This window comes from Macaca mulatta, chromosome 1, assembly GCF_049350105.2.
Source record: "Macaca mulatta isolate MMU2019108-1 chromosome 1, T2T-MMU8v2.0, whole genome shotgun sequence".
Lineage (NCBI taxonomy): Eukaryota > Metazoa > Chordata > Mammalia > Primates > Cercopithecidae > Macaca > Macaca mulatta.
Window position 1 is genome coordinate 137,341,227 of NC_133406.1, and position 27,267 is coordinate 137,368,493.

Genomic DNA, 27,267 nt, shown 5'->3' on the forward strand with positions numbered 1-27,267 from the left:
CCCCGACCAGGTTCCGCTTTCAACATTGGGGATTACATTTCAACATGAGATTTGGGTGGGTAAATATCCAAATTATTTCAAATGCTAATATTTTTTCAAGGACAGTAATTTATTTTCATAGTTAAAATATTATCAAAAGGCTTATGTGTGGATGTGGTACCAATAGGAAATGGCTAACAAAAAGGGACGAATTTATTATATCCATTATACTTTATCTGAAAAAAGCTACTGTTATATACTAAAAGTAAGCAACTATGTTGTCAGATTCATTGTATGAAAAAGGCCATGCATTTCACACTAGCTTACCTACTTAATGGTAATCTCAGTTCATCCTGATCACCTAGATGAACTTTGGAGTACCAGTTGGTTCTCCCTATGGGTTCTGCACACATGGATTCAATAAACCACAGATCAAGGATACTTGAAAAACAAAAAAATTAAATTAAAAATTACAATATGACTGGGCACAGTGGCACATGCTTATAATTCCAGCACATTAAGAGTTTAAGGCAGGAGAATTATTTAAGTCCAGTAGTTCAAGACTAGCCTGGGCAAAAGAGTGAGACCTCATCGCTATAAAATTTTTAAAAAAATTTTGTAGTGATGTGCACCTGTGGTCCCAGCTACTTGGGAGGCTGAGGAGGGAGAGTTGCTTGAGCTCAGGAGGTCAAGGCTGCAACAAGCCATGATTAAGCTACTCTACTCCAGCCAGAATGACAGACTGAGACCCTGTCAAAAAAAATACAGTGTAACAATATACAATAATACAAATTTAAAAAACAATATAGCAACTATTTAAATAGCATTTAAATTTAGGTATTATAAGTAATCTAGAGGTGATTTAAAGTATAAAGGAGGAGGATGTGAGTAGGCTATAAATAAATACTATAGCATTCTATTTCAAGAACTGGAACATCCACAGATTTTGATATAGGAAGTTGGGTTAGGGTCCTGGAATCAATCACCCTTAGATACCAAGAGAAGACTATAGTGTCTCACTGAATTGACAAATGAGCACAGTGGTGAGTCAGGTAGGGTTTAACATGTAATTTGTAGGTTGCCTATATTAAAAATAATGTCTCTGTTTAGAATTTGTCTTGTTAAGAAATGTAAGTAACAATGCAAATGTTTTTCTCTGGAATGAGTCCCCATCAAGGATGTTTAGAGGGGCTAGGCAGTGTTTAAAAGAACAGTGCCTGAGTGGGATGGGGATGTTGTTAACTGCTGAAACTTGTCGGAGAGTTGCAAAGTGACAGAGGCAAATAAAATTATACATGACTAGATATATGTGAGGACAAAGCCATACAGGAAAAAAGAAATAAGATACATTTTTTTGTGTGTGTAGGAAAACATCTTAACAATTGCTCATTGTTTTGAGGGTGTATAGTCTAAGAATATGCAAGTATATAGAGAGGAAAATAACTGAAGTTTTAAATTGGGAACCAAAAGTTCTGGGTTCTTGTTATAGTTTTCCTAGTTACTTTGTCTCAGCCTCATTTGAAGTCTATAAAATAAAGACAATTTCCTAAAACATTTTAAAGATATTTTCAGCTATACCTTTTATTCTAATATACCAATCAAGTAGTAAATTATGTCTTATTATAGATTATGATTTAGTTTTCTAAATTATAGATTTAGAGAAATTTTGTATAAATGTTAGTAGAATTTTTTAATGGTAAGAATTCTCCATATTTTTGAACTCTGTGAAGGATTAAGTCCTGATGAATTATTAATATGCCTTATTTATTTCGTTTTTCTGAGTATTCAAGATAATTGATCATTTATCTCATAAGGGATAGAAGAAAATGGAAAGTTGTTAAAAATTATGATGTTAATTGTTAACCAAAGGTGAAATAGCAAGTTAATACTCAAATTATGATTAAAATTCTCCATTTTTTTAGCCTCAGATTTGTGTCTTAAGCCTGGAGCAACACAGCTCAATAAATTAGATGGCATAGATGAATTCCACTTTTATACATCTTCTAAATCTATGTTTTCTTCTTTTTTTTTCCTTGTCTGATTATTTTAGTACTAGAAATCTTAATAACTTGATATGTTACTTGTTAAAAAATGACATTTGTTGTAAGGAAATACCTAATTGAATCATCTAATTGTTTTTTTTAACATGAACATGTTGAAAACTAAGACATGAGAAAAATAGCCTCCCCGTAGACTGAGTTCTCACTTTAAAAATAAATAAAAAATAAAACTCTGTCTGTAAAAGCTATAAGTGATTTTTAAACATATAGTGCAGTGTTCTGTAAACTAAGCATGGCAACTGTGTAATTATGTTTTTCTCTAGGGAGAAGATAATGAAGACAGTTGTCAATAGCAAGTTCAGTGGTCATTCTCAGCTCTTAAGCCTCTGCCATTGCCCAATCACATTCAGTACAGAAAGCATCCTGCTCCTTATGAGGCCACTTTATGGGCAGGATGGTGAAAATGGCATAGTTTTCTCTTGGAAAAAAGAAAATCCCAGGCATGCTAGAGTTCTTCGAGTATGCAAGATAACAGTTTGAATCTCTTTTTCCAGGATTAGGTCTCATATTCATAAGTACCCAGTATATGGTATTTTCTGGACTTTAATATACCTTGCTAAACTCACACTGAGGCATTTAGTAAATGTTTCTTGAACATTGTGGTTACTGAAGGTCCAAAATATGTTCGGCGGTGGAGACTCACAGGTTAATTCGGCAGGATTCTTGTGTTCGGCCATTTAGTAGAAGGAAAGCAACCTATGATCTAGAAAATGCAGGATGGCATATTGTTGGGATAATAATTATTCAGTGAAGGCCACGAGATGGAGAGGTTAATTTTAGGAGAAATTCAAGACAAAAGACTGACGAGGTAAAGAAGGGCTAGATCATGTGGTGAAGGGAGGTGCCTTATATTGATTATTAGGAATTTGATACCACTAGGATATTTTAAAGTAAAAATTGATGTGACCAATTATGTATTTTAAAGAGGTCATTTTGGCAGCAAGATGTGGAGATATTTGTGCCTACCCTTCCTAGATTTGTTTTCATACACAGCCCAAAATGTTCTTTTCTGAAATTCTCAAATCAAATCCATTTCTACCAACTGAAATACCAACCCCTCCATCAAACCTTCCCTATTAACCTCCTGCCTCACCACCCCCTCCACCAGCACCATACATCATCGTCATTATCATCATTTTGGCGTTCTTCTCTGGACACCCTTTCTATTTCATTTGTGCTAAAATGACTGCAAATGTCCCACTTTCAGTTTTGTTTGTTTGTTTGTTTTGTTTTGTTTTGTTTTTGAGATGGAATCTCCCTCTGTTGCCAAGCCGGGAGTGCAGCAGAGTGATCTCAATTCACTGCAACCTCCACCTCCTAGGTTCAAGCAATTCTCCTGCCTCAGCCTCCCGAGTAGCTGGGATAACAGGCACCCACCACCATGCCCGGCTAATTTTTCTGTATTTAGTAGAGACAGGCTTTCACCATGTTGGCCAGGCTGGTCTCAAACTCCTTACCTCAGATGATCCCCCCACCTCAGCCTCCCAAAGTTCTGGGAATACAGGTGTGAGCCACTGCCCCCGGCCCACTTTTAGATTTTTACTGGTAAAACAAAAACCTCAAAATACTCCACAGCACTTCGAGTGAGTAATTGCTCGATTAATTTTATTGAATACATGAATGATTATTTCTTAGTAATTTGTTTTCTTGAACTTAAAAGATAGTAAGGTTGTTTATGCAACTTACTTGAAAATCCAGGTTTCAATAAGAATGATAGAAAATATTTTCATAGCCCAAATTGCTCCTCTCTTCATTTAGTGACTCCATTTTCAGCATTGTTGCTCTGTGTGTTTAGTGCTACAATGAGCAATTCTACCTGTAAAGGATATTATTAATTTCTATTTTATATAATTAATTTTACCTGAAAGAAGATTGTAAGATACAGAACACATTGAGCTAGAAGGCATTTATCTAATGGATATGATAAAAAATACACGATATAAAATTTATAGGCACAAATTAGTAAATTAAGGGAAAATTATTTTATTCATTTTGTTACTCCAGAGCTCTTGTAATACAAAGTTAAAATGATAATTGTTTCCTTTTTTTTTTTCTTTGTTGTTGTTGTTGTTGTTGTGGGGAGAAGTTCTTGCTCTGTCACCAGGCTTGACTGCGGTAGCATGATCATGGCCCACTGCAGCCTTGACCTCCTGGACTCAAGCAATCCTCCTACGTCAGCTTTTTTAGTGACTGAGATTATAGTCATACACCCACACACCTGGTTAATTTTTTTAAATTATCTTATTTTTTTGGTAGAGTTGGGGTTTTGCCATGTGGCCCAGGCTGGCCTCAAACTCCTGCCTCAGCCTATTATAGGATTACAGGTGTGAACCACCACACCTGGCTAAATTTTTACTTTTTATTTGTTGAACTAGTATAGAATATATGTTTTTATGGGAGAATGGTTATTTCCCTCATAAAATAAGATTTAATGAACATATTTGTGAAAAATGTCCTAGCGTAATTTATAGCCAATAATTGTGAAAAAATGAGATGACAGTGGGGATCAGAATCTGTGGCTGGAGTTGGAAAAGGGAGGAGTAAGTTTCAAAACTACCATTCACATTTCTAAAAAATAATTTTCCCTCATTATCAGCACATACATTTTTATAGCACTATTTTAGGTTACTCCAAAGGACTGATTAAACTCCTATTCAATTCCTTTTATAATGATTTAGGGTGAAGATGGTTTTCCAGGATTCAAAGGTGACATGGGTCTAAAAGGTGACAGAGTAAGTATAAAGAAAATGTGTACTAGTACATAAAATTTAATATATATATATTTTTTCCTTTGCTTATCTTTAAATATAGTAAGCATATGATAAATAAAATGTTTGTACCACCTAAGTCTTTAATCATTTAAGTTTTTATACTAAGATTTAGGGATTTTAACTTTTGTGGAGATAGTGTAGTATAAATTGTCTTTTAGATGCTATATTTCCGTAAGTTCCATAATAAACATGCACCCGCGCACGCGTGCACACACATACACGTGTTAGTATTGTTTATACACAGGACATTAGAAAGTTATGATCAAATTGCTAGAAGTAATTTGATAAGTTTGTTCTAAATTTTGTTCATATATAATGAGCTATGCTGCCTGGAAAGTATATGTGTGCAACTTTCATGAATTTTCATTATATGGTGGTGTTCAATTTTTGAATGTAAAAATAGTAGTTTTTTCTAGTAATATATTATAGAGAACAAACAGAAATATTAGTTATCTAATGCAAATTAAATGCTTTATTGGGAAGATTTATTTTTAATTAATATGCTGGTACCTGATACATCTGAGCAAAGAAGCATTCTATAGAAAATATTTGTTTTCCTAAAATACAAATGAAGTCTCCATGCAGGACTGGGGGCAATAGCATCCATATACAAGTTCTTAAACATTAAAGATAAAAGCCAAGTACAAAATAGAGATATTTTTCTTGTGTTCCAAACAGTAATTTCCAAAGCTACTGACCAATCTTTATTATATTTTTTTCCCTCTCTCTGCAACACAGATGCATTAAAAGCAATTTAGTGTCATATATGGTAGGATTAGACTTTTGTAGATTTTCAAATGTCAGACTGTATTCAGTTTATTAAACATGAAATGATTGATGAAGTCACTTTCAAGCCTCTTTGTCATGAACAAAAACATTAGTAAACACACCAAAGTTGAAAACTCTTGCAATAGATTGTAATTTATGACTTTCAATCTCCAAATGTATTTTTGTAACTGCCTGATGGGTTTATCTTGCCTGCTGCCCAGATAAAGCCTATTTATCAACACAGGGGAATTGCAATAGAGAAAGAATTTGACTCTTTCTCTACACATAGAGTTGGCTGAATAGGAGACTGGAATTTTATTATTACTCAAATTAGCCTCCACAAAAATTTGGAGGATAGGGTTTTTAAAAGATAGTTTGGTGGGCAGGAGGCTAGGAAATGAGAACTGCTGCTTGGTTGAGGATGCAATCATAGGGGGGTGGAAAAATGGTCCTTGTGTTCTGATTCAGTTTCTGGCTGGGGACCACAGGGCCAGTTAAGTCAGGAGTCATTGGTCTGGGTGGAGTCAGCTGGTTGTCACAAATGCAGAAGTCTGATAAGACACCTCAACAGGCCAATCTTATTTACAGGAGTAATTAGGGAAGTTATAAAAATTGTAAATTTCAGACCAATGGCTGGTAATTCTTTACATTGCCTATATTTTAGTGGAATTCACACCCCTCTCATAATTCTAACCTTGCGGTTTTGTATTAGTGTTTATAAAGACAGATTTGTTTGGGGAAGAACTATCATCATTTGAACTATAAAGTATATTTCTCCGAATGTTATCTTGCCCCATGCCCTGTTATGATCAAGGGCAGTTTGAAGGTAAAAGGCAAGATGGAGTTTGTTAAATCAGATCTCTTTCACTGTCATAATTTTTTCACTGTTATAATTTTTGTAAAGAAGTTTAATTTTCATTCATAAGAATGTTGTTATTCTGTGCCTCAGGGAGAAGTTGGTCAGATTGGCCCAAGAGGGGAAGATGGCCCTGAAGGCCCGAAAGGTCGAGCAGGCCCAACTGGAGACCCAGGTCCTTCAGGTCAAGCAGGAGAAAAGGTTGGTAAATGACTTTAAATTCACTGGTACACTTGCAAATGATGTTTCACATCATTTTAAATTCTTTCAATAACTGGTGTCAGAAATTGAGTTCTTAATACATTAAAGATAAAATTTTTCATTATCATTTTAAATTTACAACCATTACATTTACATTTCAATGTAATATTAGGCAACATTAAAATTTGCCTTCATAAAGTATTTCGTGATATGATAAATTTTCTATAATGTACTGTGAAGTTAAATTTTTTTAAAAAGCAAGAAATGTCTATCACAAGTGTTATCACATTATGTACACTAAAGCAAAATATAAATAATCTCTTGTGGGCAGAATTCAGATGATTCCTTTTCTTTCATATAGTATATATATTCTACATATATATATGTGTGTGTATATATATGTCTATATTAAATAGAGAATTCTGTTATTCCTGTTAAATACTCCTAAGAGGTATGATTATGAGATAGACACTTCTTTTGTTACTCTCCTTATTTTCTAGTCCTCTATGCCCTCCTTGGCCATGTAGAATCAGCTACTCTTAGAGTTCTTCCACATTAGATGTTGAGAATTAAAGGATGAAATAATCAATGAAAGAGGATCTACTTATGGTTTTGGACCAAGTAGAATCATCTTTTATTTTTTCCACGTAAACATGCATTTCACATAAGTCTATTAAAAAATACTGGTATTCAGGCCCAACTTCAAGGGATTTTAATTTTAATCTGGGCTTGACACAAGTATCAATATGTTTTAAAACATCCCCAGATAATTCTAATATTCATTGTTTTGAGAGACACTGGGCATTATGTGTTGTGTCAAAAATATTTGCAACCATTACATTCATATTGCAATATAATATTAGGCAACATTGAAATTTGACTTCATGGAGTATTTAGTGACATGCCAAATTTTTGATAATGTACTATGAAGCTAAATAAAAAAATGAGAACAGCCTATGACAAATGTTATTGCATTATATACACTAAAGCAAAATATCAATAATATCTTGCTGGTATAATTCAAATGGTTCCTTTTCTATATGTATATGTCTATATTTTCTACAACAAACATGCCATAAAGAAATTTCATGCTATTTAAGAAAATTACAAATGGGAGTCCCAACCATTGTATCTCAGAAAGAAAATACATGGTATAGGTATTATACAGAGAATAAGAATAAACAAATAGAAAATTCCTCATGTCCTTATGAATCATCTAATGTGACAGTTCTTACAGGGTTTTATACTTTGAAACTTCTGCAGTTTCACACTTTGAAAAAACATTGCTAATTGTAAATTAATGAACACTGTTATAGTGATTTGGCAGCAGAAGAAAAAGATCAGGGAGAAACAAGGCCCTTTGAGACGTTTAAACCTTTTCATTTAAAATGCTCAACGCTAGTGGTTAAGAGGGTATCCTGGTACCTTCCTGTCTTCTTAGGCTCTATCATGTGTAAACGGTCACACAATCTATTGTGATAAATCAGGAGCTTAACCTACCTCACAGTTCCTTTTGTAACATTTCATTAGTATTTGTTAGTTTATTGAAGTTGCCTATCATCCTATTGAAAATGCAAACTTTCTGCCAGAATTTATTTTAAAATGACTCTAAAATGAATTAGAGTACATCCATACATTCTAATGTGGTAATTAACAAAGAAATAGCTTGTGATCAGAATTAGATAATTTTACTTAACTTGAAATTGATGGTATAAAACAAGCTGTGATAGTATATCCAAGGTGACATCATTGTAAGTATGCTTCTTAGGGTTAGTTTGCATATTTTCCATCTAAAGACTACTTATCTATGCAATGCTGATCATGACATGGACAGCTCTTTAGTTCAATCCGTAACAAGGTCATAAACCATACTTTTAATTTTTTGCCTTGTTTCATCTAGTAAAATACTTATTTTTATTTAGAAACTTCTGTTCATCTTTTATCAATGCACATACAAATTTGAACTTGTGTTTATTTTCCATTTTTAGTTGTTCAATGTACATTGAAAATGATACATTATGCTTTCTAATGTTTAAGACAGTAGTAAATAATATTTTATACATGAAGTATGCTTTTATAAGTATCTTATTAAGGAAATGGATGCATGGTAAAATTCCACATACATATTTTATTCAATTCATTTATTTTTATCTTTCTACGTGTTTTTTTTTTAAATTAATGCTTTGTTCAGAGAGAAATTTTAGGGAAGTAAATTGTTTAGGATAATATTTTAAACCATCTGGTGTTTGTTACACATTGTTGGACTTCATTATAACTTAAATTTTGTTTTAACACTTTCAGATTGAAAGGCAACCTCGTTGCACTGGAATAAAATAGTATATTCGATTATCTGCTTGGAGGAATAAACACTCCACAAAAACCATCATTATTAGCCAAAACTCTCAACACATATTATATTTATTAGTCCAGATATTTCAACATGTTAGAGTGAAAGAAGAAATTTGGCTTAAAGTTTAATTCTGAATGTCTTTGCATATCTAGGTTTACTTACTCATTGAGAAAAGTTAAGTAACTCATGATCCCTTGTTTTATATTTAGACTGGGATAAATGAAATAATTTTATCAAAAAGATTTACTCTAGTTGGAGTGATAAAATCTAAATATTGTGCCAGTTACATCAACTAATTTAAAATAGTATTCAATGTTGAAAAAGCTTAGGAGTATTTTTAACCATGCTTTATAATTCACAAAGAAGTGTAGAGTACTCTACAATCTCAGGATTCATGTACCTAAAGAAGGCACTATCACTTATATAATAAAGGTTAAGTTAGGCAACATTATAACATTAGAAATATGTTCAAATCAAGAATTTCCTAATTCACATGAAGAAACTTAATTAAGGTAAATAATGATAAAAACCTGCAAATCTTCCTTTTGAGTGTACAATATGTGATTCTAATATTTAGAAAAAATACTGAAATCATTATGTAAACTTAATTCAACTTAAAATAGTACTTTGATTATTATATATTGTAACTATAGGGAAAACTTGGAGTTCCAGGATTACCAGGATATCCGGGAAGACAAGGTCCAAAGGTAAAACAACTTGATATTTATAGTTTATTAACATTTTGTGAAGACAATATTAATCACATATGGTTACCTTACAGTTTGTAACATCTCTATATTATGATGAGTACTTAAAAGTAATTTCAAAAGGAAAATCATAGAGCATGTGGACACCTGGAGTGCAGGGAGCTCAAAGAACTTAAGTGATTATGGATTGCAATATTTTAGGAGAAGGAGTCATGAAACAAAGGCATAATCAGTACTTCTTTGTAATTGGAACAAGAATGATCCTAATATGTCTGGAAGTTTTAACATGGATGACATTTGATGAATAATAGCTTTTGATTTCCTTTCTACTATCCTAAGGGTTTATATTACCACTTGATTTTCTTTTTTTAATTAATACATCTTTCACACTGTCTGTTACCCTCATTTCCATGAGTATTTTTTTCCAGCGTTGCTGTAAGAAATCTCCACAAACTTATTAACTTAAAGCAACAGAAATTCACTGTCTTACAGTTCTGGAGGCCAGAAGTATGAAACCATGGTGTCGCAGGGCTATACTGCCTCCAGAGTTTCTAGTACAAAATCTGTCCTTGCCTCTCTCAGCTTCTGGTGGCCCCAGACATTCCTTGGCTCGTGGATTCATGACTCCAATCTCTATTCACTTCTTTATCTGGCCTTTTTTCTGTGCGTCTTCTTCTCTCCTGTCTTTTTTTTTTTTTTTTTTTTTTTAGCTTTCCCAAATTAGGTTTTTTATTTTAAATTTGGAAGATCAGACAAGTGATAATTGCATATACAAAAGAACTGTTCATTCAGAATATTTCTGTCGGCCGGGCGCGGTGGCTCACGCCTGTAATCCCAGCACTTTGGGAGGCCGAGGCGGGCGGATCACAAGGTCAGGAGATCGAGACCACAGTGAAACCCCGTCTCTACTAAAAATACAAAAAATTAGCCGGGCGCGGTTGTGGGCGCCTGTAGTCCCAGCTACTCGGGAGGCTGAGGCAGGAGAATGGCGTGAACCCGGGAGGCGGAGCTTGCAGTGAGCCGAGATCGCGCCACTGCACTCCAGCCTGGGCGACAGAGCGAGACTCCGTCTCAAAAAAAAAAAAAAAAAAAAAAAAAAAAAAAGAATATTTCTGTCAAATGTTTATTTTTTGCCTGTTCAGTGCCTGTGTTGCTAGAGAGTCTTAATTAATTCATTCAACAGATAGAAGTGGGATAGATATGTCTTCTAATGTAATGGGAGGAATTTGGTGGTTGGAGAGGTGGTACAGGAAGAGAATAGTAAAGGTTTGACACTTGCCATTGGATTTAGGGATCACCTAGGCAATCCAGGAGGATCTCATTTCCTTGATTTAATAGCCTTTGGCAAGACTTTTTTTTCTAAGTAAGGTGACATTGACAGGTTCCATAGATTTGGATATATATATAACTTTTGAGGAGCCACCACTCAATTCGCTGTATCACTCACATCTCATTTGTGGCTATTTGAAATATACATATTTTAAGTATAAAAAATATGGTTTTAAAAATGCATATTTACCTCAGTGTACTAATTTTTCTCAAACCTACCATAAAACTTTGTTAAGGATGCACTTGATGCATTGAGTAGTTAAATTAAGCTTAAGTGACTTAATATGTAAATGTTGATTATTAATAACAGAGTGGTTATGATATGGGAGGGGGACAGAGAAATGATGATAGTTTCAGGTATATCATTCTTTTAATTATATGTACATGAGATTATATCAATCTATCAGTTAATTGAGTTTGACCCATTTAGGTATAACAGACACAATAGGTATGGCAAATCCTGCTTCTGTAACATTCTTAAACATATATCTATTCATAAGTTTCACATATAATTATGGGAGACAAAAATGCCCTTCTCCCTGAGTATGGAAACCACATGCCCTTGTGTTCCCTCGTTGCCATGTGATAATACTCTTTTAGACTTGCTGTACAGCTTTTTCTTACAATTTTTTTTCATTGAGTTTCAAAAAAAATATTTCCTTCCTTGAGTAGCAGGGGATAAATATAATGCCTTTGAACCCTTCTAAAATAAGATTTATGCCATCTGTGATTTAAAAATAATATGGGCATATTTAAATATTTCCTGGCTGTACTCAGGGCACTGATTAATACTTTTTATCATTTAAATATTGTCTCTAACATACTGCTCTGTCTTTCAGTTAGCTTCCTTTCAATGTCAAGCATTTTCACAAATATTAAGAGCAAGAAAAGCCATTTACTGTATAATCCAGGACCTCAAGCTATCCTTACATTACTTCATGCATTCTAGATCTATTTATTAAGTTAAATTGCAATTGTTTTGTTTTGATTTAAAAACATAGGAAACTGTCACAATATTACATGAATGAGTAGAATTTTATTTTATCAACTTATTTAAAATTCTGGTTTTTCCTAAGTTCTCTGATCAGTATTCTTTGAATTGTTTTTATTAACAAAATGCAACAGAATAAACAGAAATGCTTCCTCCTAGAGGTATCTAACATCTTTTAATCCTTTTACTGAAATGTCTGGAATTTTGTTCTTTATTTCTTCATATTGCTTCTTTTCATAGCTCATTTATTATTTCTATGATAAAAAAGCTTTTAAGTTTCTCTGTTCTAAAATGAAAAACTGACTGGGACATCAAAGATGAAAGATAGCTTCATGTTTTTTTCCTATGTGTAAGCTGATGAATTTTGAATGAATTTAAATTTTTATTTTACTAAAGTGAAATGCCATTACCAGTCTCTTTCAAACAGATTAAGGACTGTAATTTGACATCATATTAATTTCTTAGTAGCTTTCAAGCAGATTAAGGACTGTAATTTGACATCATATTAATTTCTTAGTAGCAATATAAACCATAAAGGTATTAAAAAGATGTAGCACCACATGTGCTATAAAATGATAGCTGTTTCTAAAATGACATCTATTTTAAAGTAGGATACTTTTATGTGTCAGACAGCATTTTAAAAATTTCACGTTTTTAGTTTCACATTTATTGACCAAGCCAATTTCACAATTAATACTTGACTTTATGGCCTTTGTGTGTTTCTGTATAAAAACAGGTAATACTTTTTCATAGAAATTATATACTTTGGTGATAATTCTGTATGTGGAAAAAAAAAAATAACATTTCCATATATTCAACTGATTAATTGGTGGGTTGGTCATTTTCTGTGTTTTCTTTTTTTTTCTTTTTTTTTTTTTTTGAGACGGAGTCTTGCTCTGTCACCCAGGCTGGAGTGCAGTGGCCGGATCTCAGCTCACTGCAAGCTCCGCCTCCCGGGTTTACGCCATTCTCCTGCCTCAGCCTCCCGAGTAGCTGGGACTACAGGCGCTACAGGCGCCCGCCACCTCGCCCGGCTATTTTTTTGTATTTTTTTAGTAGAGACGGGGTTTCACCGTGTTAGCCGGGATCGTCTCTCGATCTCCTGACCTCGTGATCCGCCCATCTCGGCCTCCCAAAGTGCTGGGATTACAGGCTTGAGCCACCGCGCCCGGCCATTTTCTGTGTTTTCTATCAATTTCCTAGAGTAGAAACCCTAGGTAAGAAAATACATTTATGAAAAACAAAATTGGTGCATAGTATCTGTTTGATTAAATGAAGTATCTATAAATATGCTTAGTTATCTCTTCTAGTTAGGACAGAACTGAATATTTGTCTCCCCCCTGTCAAAACTTCTATTTTCATACTGTATTATACACATTTGTCCAATTCCTGCAATAGTCACATAGTAATACTGTGCTAGATGTAACTATCTGATTTTGTGTAGGGAAAGAAAAGAGATTTTGAAAGCTCTTCAAAATGTAATGTGCAGAGATTTTTTTCCCCAGTATGTGAATATTAACACATCCTAACAATTGTTCTCAGGTTGATCACAAGTTAGCTCTATAGGCATGTATTGAAACATATAGGAAAACATGGTATAAAAAGCAGCTTAGCAGTGCATCCTTCCGGTTATTCTTTTGACTATCAGCTGCCATAGGGCATCACTTACAATTTTATTTACCTGCCTTAGTAGCATGGTGTAGGAAATACAAATTGATAGCATCTTACCTTCCTGATAAGTGTGAAATATTGACTACTTTCAAATTGGGAATAGGGCTAAATAGTTACCTTCTGTGAGTGGGTAATACTCTACACCTGGCTATTCTAACTGTACATGCCTGAGAATACAGCTTCAAGACTTCCCAGATTTCATAGTTCATGTGACCCCGAGAAGTTGTTAAAAATGCAGATTCCTGGACCTCACTGCCAGAGAGTCTGTTTCAGTTTCAGTAGATGTGCAGTGTGCCTTGGCAGTCCATATTTTTAGCAACTACTCTAGATTATTCTGATACAGAGGAGCCATGTATCACTTGGAGAAACATTATTTTTAGGGGTATTTCAATGCAAGTGAGTGGATTAAAAAAAGAAAGGAATGTATTCAAGTCTAAGAAGGCTTTGTTATATTTCCCTTAATATATGGGGAAGTTTGCAAAATTTGATGTCTAGTATTCTAGCAGAGGCTAAACATTTTATGTATTATTGCGCTTAATCCGTACAGTGGTTTAAACAGGAAAACCCTCCACTCATTCCTTTTCAGGGTCTCATAATTAACAAGTTGAGCAGCAAGGATGTGAACACTAATCTTCTCTGTTTTATGATACAGTGATGAGGGAAGCTAATCACAATCATGATCAAATAAACAAGCAGATACAAATTTAGGTATATGTATAAGATCATATGGTACATTTGGTTATTGGGGATTATATTGTATTCCATCTGTAAAATGTGGCATTTGTAAATGAAATAGTGCTTTTATAAACTTATTACATTTTTAAATAATTATAATTTATTATGTATCATTAATTATTATTTATTATGTATCATTGTTATTTTTATGCCAAGCATTATTTTTTTTCAGTCCCACAAATTTCAAATTACCTGTAAGTTGTGTATTATTGCCCTCACTTTGCAGAAGAAAAATCTATACTTGATGAGCATAAGTAATATACCAAACTTACTTAGCTGATGCATTTGGCTGATGCATAACTAACGTAAATCTCAATATTATGTCCAGAATTGTAATGCCTGGCTGTCTGAAACAGACTTTCAGCTAGGTATAGTTGTGTTCAAACACCAAATAGAAAACATGGAGGAAGGTTTTTAGTCTATGAATTGATCCAGTTTTAAAAGTGTAAAAATACTCAACTCAAAAGTGGTAACTATAGACGTATGATAATATTAACTCAGGAAAAACATTTTCCAAAATTCCTATTTTGATATTTGACTATTCCTGTTTGTGAAAGTAGAATTTTTCTTTAGAGTTGAAGCAAATACAAAGAATTCTACACTGCAATACGTTTTCTATAAAATGTCCTATAATTACTATTTTATAACAAGAGATGAAATAATTCTTGATTAGTTCATTTACTCAGAAGGTTAAAAACTAAAATGTTTTATCAATTTGTGCTTTCAATGCTTCCAGGATTTCAGATGTCATTGTAAGTTCATTTTTAATTACTTCGATGGTATCTTAAAATTTATATTTTTGATTTAAATATTAACATCTGTGTGAAAATCACTCTGTTCCAAAATAAATTACATCTTGTGACTGAAAACATTAATTGACATGTTTGTTCATTATTTAATTTTATTACTGTAGGGTTCCACTGGATTCCCTGGGTTTCCAGGTGCCAATGGAGAGAAAGGTGCACGGGTATGATATATAAATATAATGTTTTGAACTGTGTGTATAAATGTTCTTAGCTGGGCATAGTGGTGTGTGCCTGTATTCCCAGATATTTGTGAGGCTCAGGTGGAGGATTGCTTGAATCCAGGAGTTCCGGGCCAACCTGGGGCTGTAGCAAGTCTGTCTCTGAATGAATGAATGAATGAATGCATGAATGATGTTCTTGCCTGACTACTCAGTCTCACACCAGAGTCATAATTTACTGTGATATACTGCATATTGAAATTGAACTGTCTTTGCTAGGGAGTAGCTGGCAAACCAGGCCCTCGGGGTCAGCGCGGTCCAACGGTAGGTGCCTTGATTTAAAATGATGTACATTTTTCATATTGAATTTAGTGTTTCAAGATAATTTATTTTTCAAAAATAAAAATTGATTTAGTGCCTTTGGATTTGCCTGGCACTAGTTCGGGTTCATCTTTTGTTCTCATCTGCAGGGTCCTCGAGGTTCGAGAGGTGCAAGAGGTCCCACTGGGAAACCCGGGCCAAAGGTAGCACCTGCACTTTTTCTGTTTGGATGTTACTGCAGGTGTTTTTTCCAGGCAGATGCTATGAGAAGGAATTCAAACTGATTTTTCTTTTGTTTTCTTGGTGCCAGGGCACTTCAGGTGGTGATGGCCCTCCTGGCCCTCCAGGTGAAAGAGTACGTATGATACAGCCATATAATATACAACGAAAATGAGTATTTCTGCAAGTATTTAGATTTCAGAGAAAAGATGTATATCTGCTAATACATGTGCAAGTTTATCCACACAATCTAGTCTGAATTTAAAAATGTTTATCTTTTAATTTATTCCTCTTTACCAATAAAAAAGCTTAATCAATATGTTCTACTAATTTTGTTATAGAAATGAGAAAAAAATGTGTGTAACTGGGCTAAGATATCACTCTTATAGTCAAGACAAAAATATATATTTAAAAAATTTTAAATACTCTTAAAACGTCTTTGCTCTCTTCTCCACTCAGCTTGCTTTCCATATTGATACTCATTTTGTTCACAGAGCTGGTATATTATGCTGGTAAAAAAACAAGCTACTAGTAGCCATTAAGCCAGAATCAATATACATTCAACTCAAGATAAAACATCTATTCCAGTAAATAGAAAAACTGTTTGGTAAATTGATTTTAGATTGATATAAGAGGTAACCAAATCATATGAACAAGCATGCCCTTTGTTTGGATTTTTTGGCAAAATATAGCATTTTTATAGCCAGATGTTTAAAAAGGCTATCCTCCTGATATAAGTTTAAATATTAGAATCTGTATTCCTTTAAGAAATTAGAATCATTTCTTCATATTCTATAATAATTTTCAGTAGTATGGAGTCAGGTTCATATATTTTTGTATATTATTATTTGAAATGTATAATAGGCATTTTACAAAAGGCAGAAACACCTTGCAATGCATAACTTAAAACTGAAAATGAATAATTTTTATTTGAGTAGGAGCAATGAGCAAAACTTGAGTTTTTATTCGTGACGAAAATGGGAGTAGATAACACACAAGAATAGACATTTAATTAGAGTTGCATTAAGTATTTGGCTCATATTTAATTAACTTTCCACTAAATGTTTCTCACTCTTGATGAACTGTTCCCAAATTAGGTCTATCCTGTAAATTTGGAGCTCATAAATAATACACTCATTTGAAGTATTTTATGGTGAAAGTCATTTTGATAAGATACATTTAAATTATTTAAAATGGCTAAATAATTAAATGGAATAGAACAATTTAACAAAAAAATAGCACAACTGTGAGTTTTGTTTTTAGAGCACCACTGATTCTCTCATGCATTTGGTTTTGTCTTCCAAAATGTTATGATCAACAATATTTCCTTACAAGTGAATATGCTTTTGCTGATACTGCATTTTAATTTGAAAAATAACAATACTGTCATCCAACAGTACAATTACTTTTAAAATCACTTTGAGAGTAAGAAAAGTACCTCTTGAGAATTTTTGTTTTGTTTTGCTGTTTTAGTAATCTAGGTGGATTTATTTTCAATAAATATTCATATATGTTTTCAATATCTATATAGGAAGAACATATTTCTTATGTTCCTTGTAGTTAATGAGACATCTCACCCCAAATATGCCTTCATTTTCTGCCAAGAATTTTTAATTATCTTGAACTATTTAGTTCATGTCTTAAGCACACAGTTGAAACATGGCAAAGGTAATGCCATAAAATATTTTCTTCAAAATATATGAGTTGGGGAAAGTTCAGGGAATTAATTCTGTAGTACTATTGGATTAGAAAATGAAATACCTATTTTTGCCCATTTCAAAGGACTCCCTAATTATCATTATATTTAATGATATAGTTATATATGGCATGCATATATATATGTATACATAAACTTTTATTAAGATATTCTACAAATGAAATATAATCCTGCATAATCATAATTTGCAGATCATGTATGCTGGTTATTAAAGGTTAAATATAGCTGTTAGGTGTAAAGTTACCAAATTAAGTGAAAACAAAACAAAAATGGAACAACAGAACCAAGACAACTAGATAAATTTGAATTTTATATAAAGAATAAGTCATTTTTGTCATAACTAGGTCTTTTGTGATATTTAGGATATATTAAAAATTATTCATTATTTATTTAAAGCTCAAATTTAGGCACTTTTTATCTGGTGATCTGGTTTCAACACCATCTGTACACTGAGTCATTATGGAACTTTTTAAATCCCACCTGGAAACGATTTTGATTATTACACAAAGAATATGCCAGCCAGGTGCGGTGGCTCACACCTGTAATCCCAGCACTTTGGGAGGCTGAGGCGGGTGGATCACCTGAGGTCAGGAGTTCGAGACCAGCCTGGCCAACATGGGGAAACCCTGTCTCTACTAAAAACACAAAAATTAGCCAGGCATGGTGGTGGGCGCCTGTAATCCCAGTTTCTCTGGAGGCTGAGGCAGGAGAATTGCTTGATCCCAGGAGGCGGATGTTGCAGTGATCCGAGATCATACCACTGCACTCCAGCCTGGGCAACAGAACAAGATTTCATCTCAAAAAACAACAACAAAAAAAGAATATGCCAATGCTTGCTGTGAAATTTTATGAAGACTCAATTTTTCATTTTTATTTTAAGTAATGGTTTTTGAAATGTTTCTTTCTTAAAATAATTTAAATTCAAATTGCATTTGAAAGGCAGCAAAATTTTAGAAAGCAAAAACATAACATTTTAAGAAATCAGGAAAATAGAATTTGCTACATAACCAAAAGAATGCTATGTTTAAAAAATTGTACTTAAAATGAGTTTTTAGGAATCGTCATTTCATAGTTTAATAAGAGTTTAAAATTTTGTAGTTCCTAAAATTTGCCCAGTAGTTTTGGTAGTTTCATATGACATCTATTTCTGTTAACTTTATATATAACTTTGAAGATATTTTTTTAATATCAGATGCTGGTAATAGTAAAAACTTGTGATGATTTCTGAGCTAACATTGGCTATGAATGGTAATGAGATTTTTCTTGGGAAGCCTAGATTGATAAATAGAAAGAGTAAATTCTGTTGAAGATCAACTTCAGTAAACTATTTTTGATTAGAAAAATACATAAATCCTACCCTAAATGTATTAGTTAACACATTTTATTTATGTTATCTTTCATAAATCTTCTTAAATAAATGTAACTATTATGTTCTGGTCATATGGAGGATTATCTCTTACCAATTGCTTTTTTTTTTGCCAACAATGGAGTCACTCTGATGGGACTTACTATGCACTTTAAAAATAGGTAACTTTGAGAGATGAGTAATATAATTAATTAAAAATCAAGCCAAGAATGATATTATAATATTTTATTTGAACTGAACATTAATAACTACACAATAAAGTTATTTTAACCTTATCTACAAAAGAAATTTATACATGAGTAAAAAATATATTGACATCATCCAAAATAAATATATTTTAGATATGGAGAATAGTTAATGACATCTTCTGTGGTCTTTTTGAGATAGTCACATACTTTCTCTTTTAGTGTTAGAATATATGGCTAGATACAGAACAGGGATGGAATAAGTTATAAAACAGTTTTTTTTTTTTTTTTAAGAGGGGCTGTGGAATTGAATTGAATCAAAATATCTTCCTTCTATGAATGTTTCTAGCCAATGTTAAAAGTAAAGATGCTGCAGAACTTCTCAATACTTATACGTTCTATTCACTTTTAATTCATATGAATTCTAAATATTTACAGTGTTCCTGAGGTAACATTGATGTGATGTGTAGTTTTGAGTAGAAATAGTGTGAAAAATTATCCATTTTACTTTTAGATTAGTAATTACTATCATGTTGTATTACCATAGTTCTGCCACTGTGATGAAGAAGCTGTACAATACGTTGTATTTTATCAATATAAATAAACCTCAAAGTATCAAGATGCATCTTTTAAGGCATATTGTTAACTTCTCCCCACTGCTTTTTATTTTCAGGGTCCTCAAGGACCTCAGGGTCCAGTTGGATTCCCTGGACCAAAAGGCCCTCCTGTAAGTGTCAGAGCTTCTCTTTCTCCTTCTTTATTTGATATTTTTACATTTTTGAGAGTCACAGCTTACATTTTAAATATTTGTTAGATAGGATATTGATAAAATCTCTAGAAAATTACAATTGATGTCAAAGAAAGTAGACATTTTTAATTTATGAAGTTCGTAGATTGTTTCTTAATATAATTTCAATATCTTTCATTAAGTATTTTTTGATAGTATACCAAAGACTAGAAAAACATGAATATCATTCTCTCAGCTGCTCCTTTACTGCAATGAACATAATTGATGACATTACAAATTGTTATCAACTCTTAAATATTTGGTATATTAGAATTTATCTTTGTCTTCCATCATCAATATAAACTTCTTCAAATATCACTTCCTAAATCCCTCCAACATTCTGATATTACTTAAGTCATGCTAAAATGTATTATATTAGTATCATGTCTGTCACTATAATCTATTCTTTTTAGAAAATGTAATGAGAATTCTCATTAAATCATATTCCTTTTATTAAATATGTTTAGAGCAACACTTGAATGTTCATCAGGCATCTTCATAAAGTTAATTGAAATACTGTGTTTTCATATTTAAGTATTTGTGGAGACATAGAACATGCTGGGGTCTTCTTTGTTTTTGTTTGTTTGTTTGATTGTTTGTTTTGCAACCTCATCAGTTTCTTTAAGACAGCCGGAGTCAGCTTATCTACCTGTCTAGGACAGTGGTTCTCAAATGTAATCCCTGGCCCAGCAGCATCCACAGCTCTTGGGATATTGTTAGAAATGTTGTCTCACTGACCCAATCACAATTCTGGAGATGGGCAAGGAAGGGCCCAGTCTCTCTTTTAAAAAACCCTCTAGACAGTTCTGATGCATGTTAAAGTGTGTGAACTACTGTGCTAGTCCAGATGAACAATACTACCCACACTTTAATGTGCACACAAATCATATTGGTGAATTATTTATTTTGAAATAATTAAATTTCAAATATTAAGACAATCTTTAACTTTTTACAATAATTTTAGACACTGTTTAAATTATTTTTTTACCACTGAACAGTTTTGCATTATTCCTGCAAACATATTAGGAAAGTAGTGTTATCTGTATTACAACGTTATAGAAAAATCAATATATATGGCTAATATTAAATATAAAGTAATCTTGATACTACCTGTATATAATGCTTACCTACTATGTCAGTTTTGCTCCAAATGTAACATGAAGACTCTGCAAAGTTTCACAGAGAAATGAAAACAGTTTCAAAAGTCACTGTATGTATTTATTTATAAACATTCTCATAATTATTTTTAAGCTGTGTTAGTATTTAGCAACATAAAGTTTAGTGATGTATATAACCTCAGTATTGTACCATTTGTGTTTGTATGCATTGTTGAGAACTGCTTGACTCATGTAATACTGTTTCATTGTCAAACAAACCCATTTGACTCATTTTTTTCTCGGACTTTTTCAGCCCATTGTCTTATGTATCTTTCAACAAGTTTTGAGCCATTGATCGTGCATGTGTTTTGTCTCTAAGAGGTATCAGAAGCATAATAAATGCCTACACTTGAGAAGCATGCGTTCTAGTAGGAGAGACAAGACAGGAGCATTGCTTTCACTAATAAACAAAATGATTTTTATACTATGTTCCTCTAACAAACGAGATATTAGAGCATGAAATAAAAATACCTAATTTCTCTAGTATGCTGTTTTATGCTGTTTGGGATAGAAATGGCTTCATCTGTTTTATATAGAAAGAAGAAACTGAGGTGGAGAGATAGAAAAATATCTTCCTAGGCCGGGCGCGGTGGCTCAAGCCTGTAATCCCAGCACTTTGGGAGGCCGAGACGGGTGGATCACGAGGTCAGGAGATCGAGACCATCCTGGTTAACACGGTGAAACCCCGTCTCTACTAAAAAATACAAAAAACTAGCCGGCCGAGGTGGCGGACGGCTGTAGTCCCAGCTACTCGGGAGGCGGAGGCAGGAGAATGGCGTGAACCCGGGAGGCGGAGCTTGCAGTGAGCTGATATCCGGCCACTGCACTCCAGCCTGGGTGACAGCGCGAGACTCCGTCTCAAAAAAAAAAAAAAAAAAAAAAAAAAGAAAAAGAAAAATATCTTCCTGTAAATTAATTGGTTCATCTCCTTCATCATATCAGGAAAAAATCATATATATATGATGTATATTCACAAAGACATATATACACATGGATCTAAATATTCCCTTCAGATTCTGTTAGTCTCATACTCTTATCAGCATATTTTGGGAATATGCAGCCATCCATTTTAAAAAAATATTAACTTGAAATGATTAAGATTTATAGCATGACTAGTATGAGAAACGATCTATTTAGAATAGAAAAAGTCAAAACTCAGTGCCAATGAGAAGTGAGAAAACATCCTTAAACCATTACTTACAAGTTTTCACAGATTCCCTCGCCAAATCTGTTCCCTCTGTCCTGTACCAACTAGATCAAAGGGGAAGCCTATTTTGATGAAAAAAATTATTACTTTTACATAAATACAATGAAATTATTTGGTAATTAGTCTGCTTATTTTATGGGTTAGTAGTTGGTGGCCATTATGGTTATTTAGGACTAACTGCTTGATATTGAAAGTACATACTTAAATCAGGAAATATGATAATGACATCAATTCTTTTTTTCTTTTTTTATTTTTCTTTTTATTTTTTGAGACGGAGTCTCACTTTGTCACACAGGCTGGAGTGCAGTGGTGCGACCTCGGCTCACTGCAAGCTCCGCCTCCTGGGTTCACACCATTCTCCTGCCTCAGCCTCCTGAGTAGCTGGGACTACAGGCACTCGCCACCATGCCCGGCTAATTTTTTTGTATTTTTAGTAGAGGCGGGGCTTCACCATGTTAGCCAGGATGGTCTCGATCTCCTGACCTCGTGATCTGCCCACCTTGGCCTCCCAAAGTACTGGGATTACAGGCGTGAGCCACCGCGCCCGGCCAATAATGACACCAATTTTTAATGCAGTATATTAACACTACTCCCTCAGACTATCTAGGAGAGCCATTAAATATTATGTTGCATTCTTCCCAGGATGTGATTGCTTAGATCTAAGATTGCTATTTTAAAGTATTATAATATTTTGCAATGAATGTGTTATCTATGTCAGCAAATAAGAGATATTTAATCTTGTATTTACAGCTCTGTTAAAAAAAAAAATTAAGTCTTGTATTAATGGCAAAGTACATCATTTAAGAAGCACTTTAGTATGGTGGGAAAAAAGCCAGGCATACTTGATGTCCTTCAGCTGTCATACTCTCTGTAAAACTTTTATTATTGCCCAAAATTGAAAGCAAGTTTATTGCCAAATGTGTCAAACCAGTGATAAGGCACAGAAGTTTTTTGTTTGCTATTTTGTAAAACCAGACCTCAATGAAGTCCATTACCAATTAACCAACTACTTACTTCTGTATGTCACCTCCAAACTGAGGGCAAAACTAAGTCTTAGCATTAATATATACCTAGTGATTGATACAAGGGCATGTAATATATGTTTTTTAAAGAAGCCATGGTTAAATGACATCCGAGAATGTTTTGGACCTTTGGTTAAAAACACCCCAATTTTGTTTTTTGAAGAAGAGGATGGCAGTGGTAGCCCTGGAAAACCTGAACAAGTCACTAAGCAAGTCATGATGTTGTGAAGTAGCTTAACGGTTTTTAATTAGAGTTGTTAATTTACAGGGCAACCAGGATGTCAATACAGATGACTTAAGGGACAGAGATGGTTCTGGCACCGCCAAGAACCTTTCTCCTGGAGTAGCTTGCCAACCTGGAAAAAGTCTCACTCAGTTGGAAGAAAGCTATTTGAGAAAATGATATTTTGGAACAAAGCCTGTTTTTCATACTCACTCTATAAGAACATATATTAAAAAGAGATGTTCAAAACCAATTTTATTTAAATAATTAACATACAGTGAAAGGTGTACCTGTTGTCATTAAAAAATATCATTATTAAAAGAATCATTTCATTCATCTAGAAGGGTGAGAATATTTCTGTCTCTACCCATTGACCATGTTTTGAAATTTGAACTTGATATGTAATGGTTACTGAGTAGAATGAATAATCCATCAGGCAGTCTACAGAAGCAATCTCTTTCTACTAAGTATTTAAAATATAGGACCCTCACAGACTTGTTCACTTAAAGTCTGTAGTTATTCGCTTCATTTATTTCTTAAACCATGACAAAGACAGCATCCTTTATAGAAAGTGATAGCAGCAGATTTGCTCTGCGGTACTTCACAAACATTATTCTTTCAAGAGGACATTTAAGAAAATCTACTGGGAAAAATTTGTCCTGACAACTTCTAGAATTGAGTGTAACGCATTGTTTCCTTTACTTTGAAAAAAATTGAGCGGTAAAATGCCATTGTTTGTTTGAGTTTGTATTTATTTTGCATTCTTGTTTTTTGTTTTGTTTTGTTTTGTTTTGAGATGGAGTCTCAGCTCTGGAGTGCAGTGGCACCATCTAGGCTCACTGCAACCTCTGCCTCCCAGGTTCAAGCGATTCCCCCGCCTCAGCCTCCCAAGTAGCTGGGACTACAGGCACGTGCCACCAAGCCCGGCTAATTTTTTGTATTTTAGTAGAGACCGGGTTTCAGCATGTTGGTCAGGATAGTCTTGATTCTCTGACCTCTTGTTCCTCCCGCCTCAGCCTCCCAAAGTGCAGGGATTAGAGGTGTCAGCCACCCGGCCCGGCCTTCTTTTGCATTCTTGTCAGTTAGAAGCTCGGATTACCACTAGAGGGCACTATTTCTCTCTGTTATCCAAGTTTTGATGCGAATTAAGAATAAATCACCAAAACGGTGGAAATATTCATTTGTGAAGTATTAAGGAAGTAATATTTTTCACAAAGTGAAAATATAAACCTTTGCAAATATTCTTTTACAGATGATTGATGCAAATGAAATATATTTAAATGTAAAATATTCAGAAAAAGGTGCCACTATTTTATTTTGGTTGCAGTTATACCTACAGAATTACATTGAAGAGATATGTGTGCGTATTACCATATATAAAATCAACAGAAGAGCAAAGTAAAATATCTAATGAAAATATAAAAAGAAAAGACAATTTTCTAACATATCACATTTAGACTATAAAATAATTAAATAAATATTTATGACATGTGGTATTCAATATTTGTAATTTCAGGGACCACCTGGGAAGGATGGGCTGCCAGGACACCCTGGGCAACGTGGGGAGACTGTAAGTGACCTTGTTACTCTTATTAAAAATTCCCATCTCTAGCACTTCATCAGTTCATAGAAAGCTACTTTATTATGAACATTTCAATTACTAGGTTGAGAAAAATGGAAAAATTAATTCCATTAAGTCTTTTGTTGAAATATATACATAAATTAGTAAATAGACCCAAGAAATATATTTCAGGAAATAGGATGTTAGTTGATATGATTGTTCTTACTGTCAATAGCCGCATTTTAAGGATGAGCTGATGGAGAAGACACTATTAGTTTTTGGACATTGCCTCAAGATTGTCCCTCTGACTCTTTTCACTGAAGCCTGTTTACAGATACATTCCACTCAAACCCATCATCTCTCCACTCTCCAAAGGCAACAGATTACAAATAGTCGTGCACAGAATACAACATTTTTTAAATCTAGAACTAAGAGATTAAATATTTGCTGATATTGGACCCATTAGCTATAATTGGTTGGGAACTATGGCAAAAGCATCCTTTCATGTGAAATAGGAAAAAGTAAATCAGAAATGGTGACTAAATTTTACTGAAAAACTACAAATAATATAAAAGTAAACAAATCTGACTGAATAACTTACCATGTGTATAACAATTTGGGCGGAGAGGAAACTGGCAGCTCAGTGATGGTTTGAGGATCCTGGTGAGCTCATTTATTTTGCTCCTGTTAAAAACCAGGCATCTGGCTATCCCAGTGGATTGTCATTCTGGTCAGAAATCATCATGGGTTAGCATGTCTCCATGGAATCAGTTCTTGCTTCTCACCAATGATTACTTTTATCCAGATTTCTCAAGGAAACCACAAATACAGACTACCTTTGCCTATGCGGTTGAAAATCATGTTAGGGTATTTGGCCAGCCTGAATACATATTGGAGTTGCATAGCAGTGTCCTATAATAAATCTGAAATCTGAAAAGATTATGATTTTTCTGCTATGGAGGAAAGAATCTGTTAGCAGCCACCCAATTCTTGCCTTGCTTACCATGTGGCAATTCTTAGTTTCACTATTTCTTAGCTTTAGCCAGATGGGAAACTTTGGAGTCTTGGACTTCTAAAGCAAAGTTGAAATATGATTTAGTGAGACCAAAGAATAAACTGTTTGGGTATCTTCTTGGGAAGGATATCTATATGAGGAGCAGAAATAAACTTTCTAAAGGAGAATCAACACTGAATTTACAAATGCATTCTCATTCAAATCTTTCAGCCAAATCATTTTTAATGAAATCATTGTATAACTTCCTGGGAATAACTATAGAATATTCCAAAATGTCTTCTGGGGAAAAGATATCTAGATAATTACTGTTATAAAATTCTTTATGTCTATGATTTAATCTGGAGCTTCCACTTCTAATGAAAATACTTATATCACATATAACATTGAGATTTAAACATAGAAGAAAAATAGCATAATGTTTCTAGAATGAATGTTCCTGTTTTGTAGTTTTTCACAGATTAAAGCCAGGATTATTTCTGAAAAATTATATTCCCGATTTCACATCCACTTTAAGGGAATAGTGAATCACCCTATAGCCCCAAACCTTTCTCACTTTGTTCTCTGCTGACCCAGATTCAAAGGACTACCTTGTACAAGAGTCACAATCTAAAGTGGGCATTCTTTGTCATATATTTACTATTTTATTTCAATGGATAAATTTTTAAATGATATTTGAAATTTGTCTCCAGGCAGAAATCCATTAATTAAATGTTTATTCTGACATCTTACATTCATTTGGGTTGTTTCAGTATAATAGAAACTATTCCCAATTTTTCCCGGTGGCCTTAAACAGCTTCAGAAATGGTTTCTATTATATTGAAGTGACCCAAATTTGTCTCAGAAGCATAATGCCAAATCCTATATTGGTCCTAGAATTGGCTTAGTCTTTTAAAGATTATCAAAATAGGAGTCACATTTCTGATGGATCTTAACAGCACATTTTTCAAACTACCTATGAATATGTCAAATTAATTTCCATTTTCAGCAACTTTGAAAAACATAATTGGACTAGCTATTCTAAAATTAAGTGGCAAGTGTAGTCTTATTACATGACAATATTGAACAAGCACACCTTATTGTGAACTGTAAAAGTTTTCCTGTGTAG

The 27,267-nt window shown here is 33.6% G+C and overlaps 1 protein-coding gene across 2 annotated transcripts in view; it reads left to right on the top strand.

Annotated features, from left to right (window-relative positions):
* Positions 1 to 27,267, top strand: part of COL11A1 (collagen type XI alpha 1 chain) — a 218,638-nt gene that overhangs the window by 109,016 nt on the left and 82,355 nt on the right. For both annotated transcript variants that reach the window (XM_015146016.3, XM_077987597.1), the window contains exons 29-37: positions 4,718 to 4,771; positions 6,528 to 6,635; positions 9,639 to 9,692; positions 15,332 to 15,385; positions 15,662 to 15,706; positions 15,853 to 15,906; positions 16,014 to 16,058; positions 19,864 to 19,917; positions 25,103 to 25,156. In XM_015146016.3, coding sequence (XP_015001502.1) covers positions 4,718 to 4,771; positions 6,528 to 6,635; positions 9,639 to 9,692; positions 15,332 to 15,385; positions 15,662 to 15,706; positions 15,853 to 15,906; positions 16,014 to 16,058; positions 19,864 to 19,917; positions 25,103 to 25,156 — 522 coding nt within the window. The remainder of the gene's footprint in view (positions 1 to 4,717; positions 4,772 to 6,527; positions 6,636 to 9,638; positions 9,693 to 15,331; positions 15,386 to 15,661; positions 15,707 to 15,852; positions 15,907 to 16,013; positions 16,059 to 19,863; positions 19,918 to 25,102; positions 25,157 to 27,267) is intronic.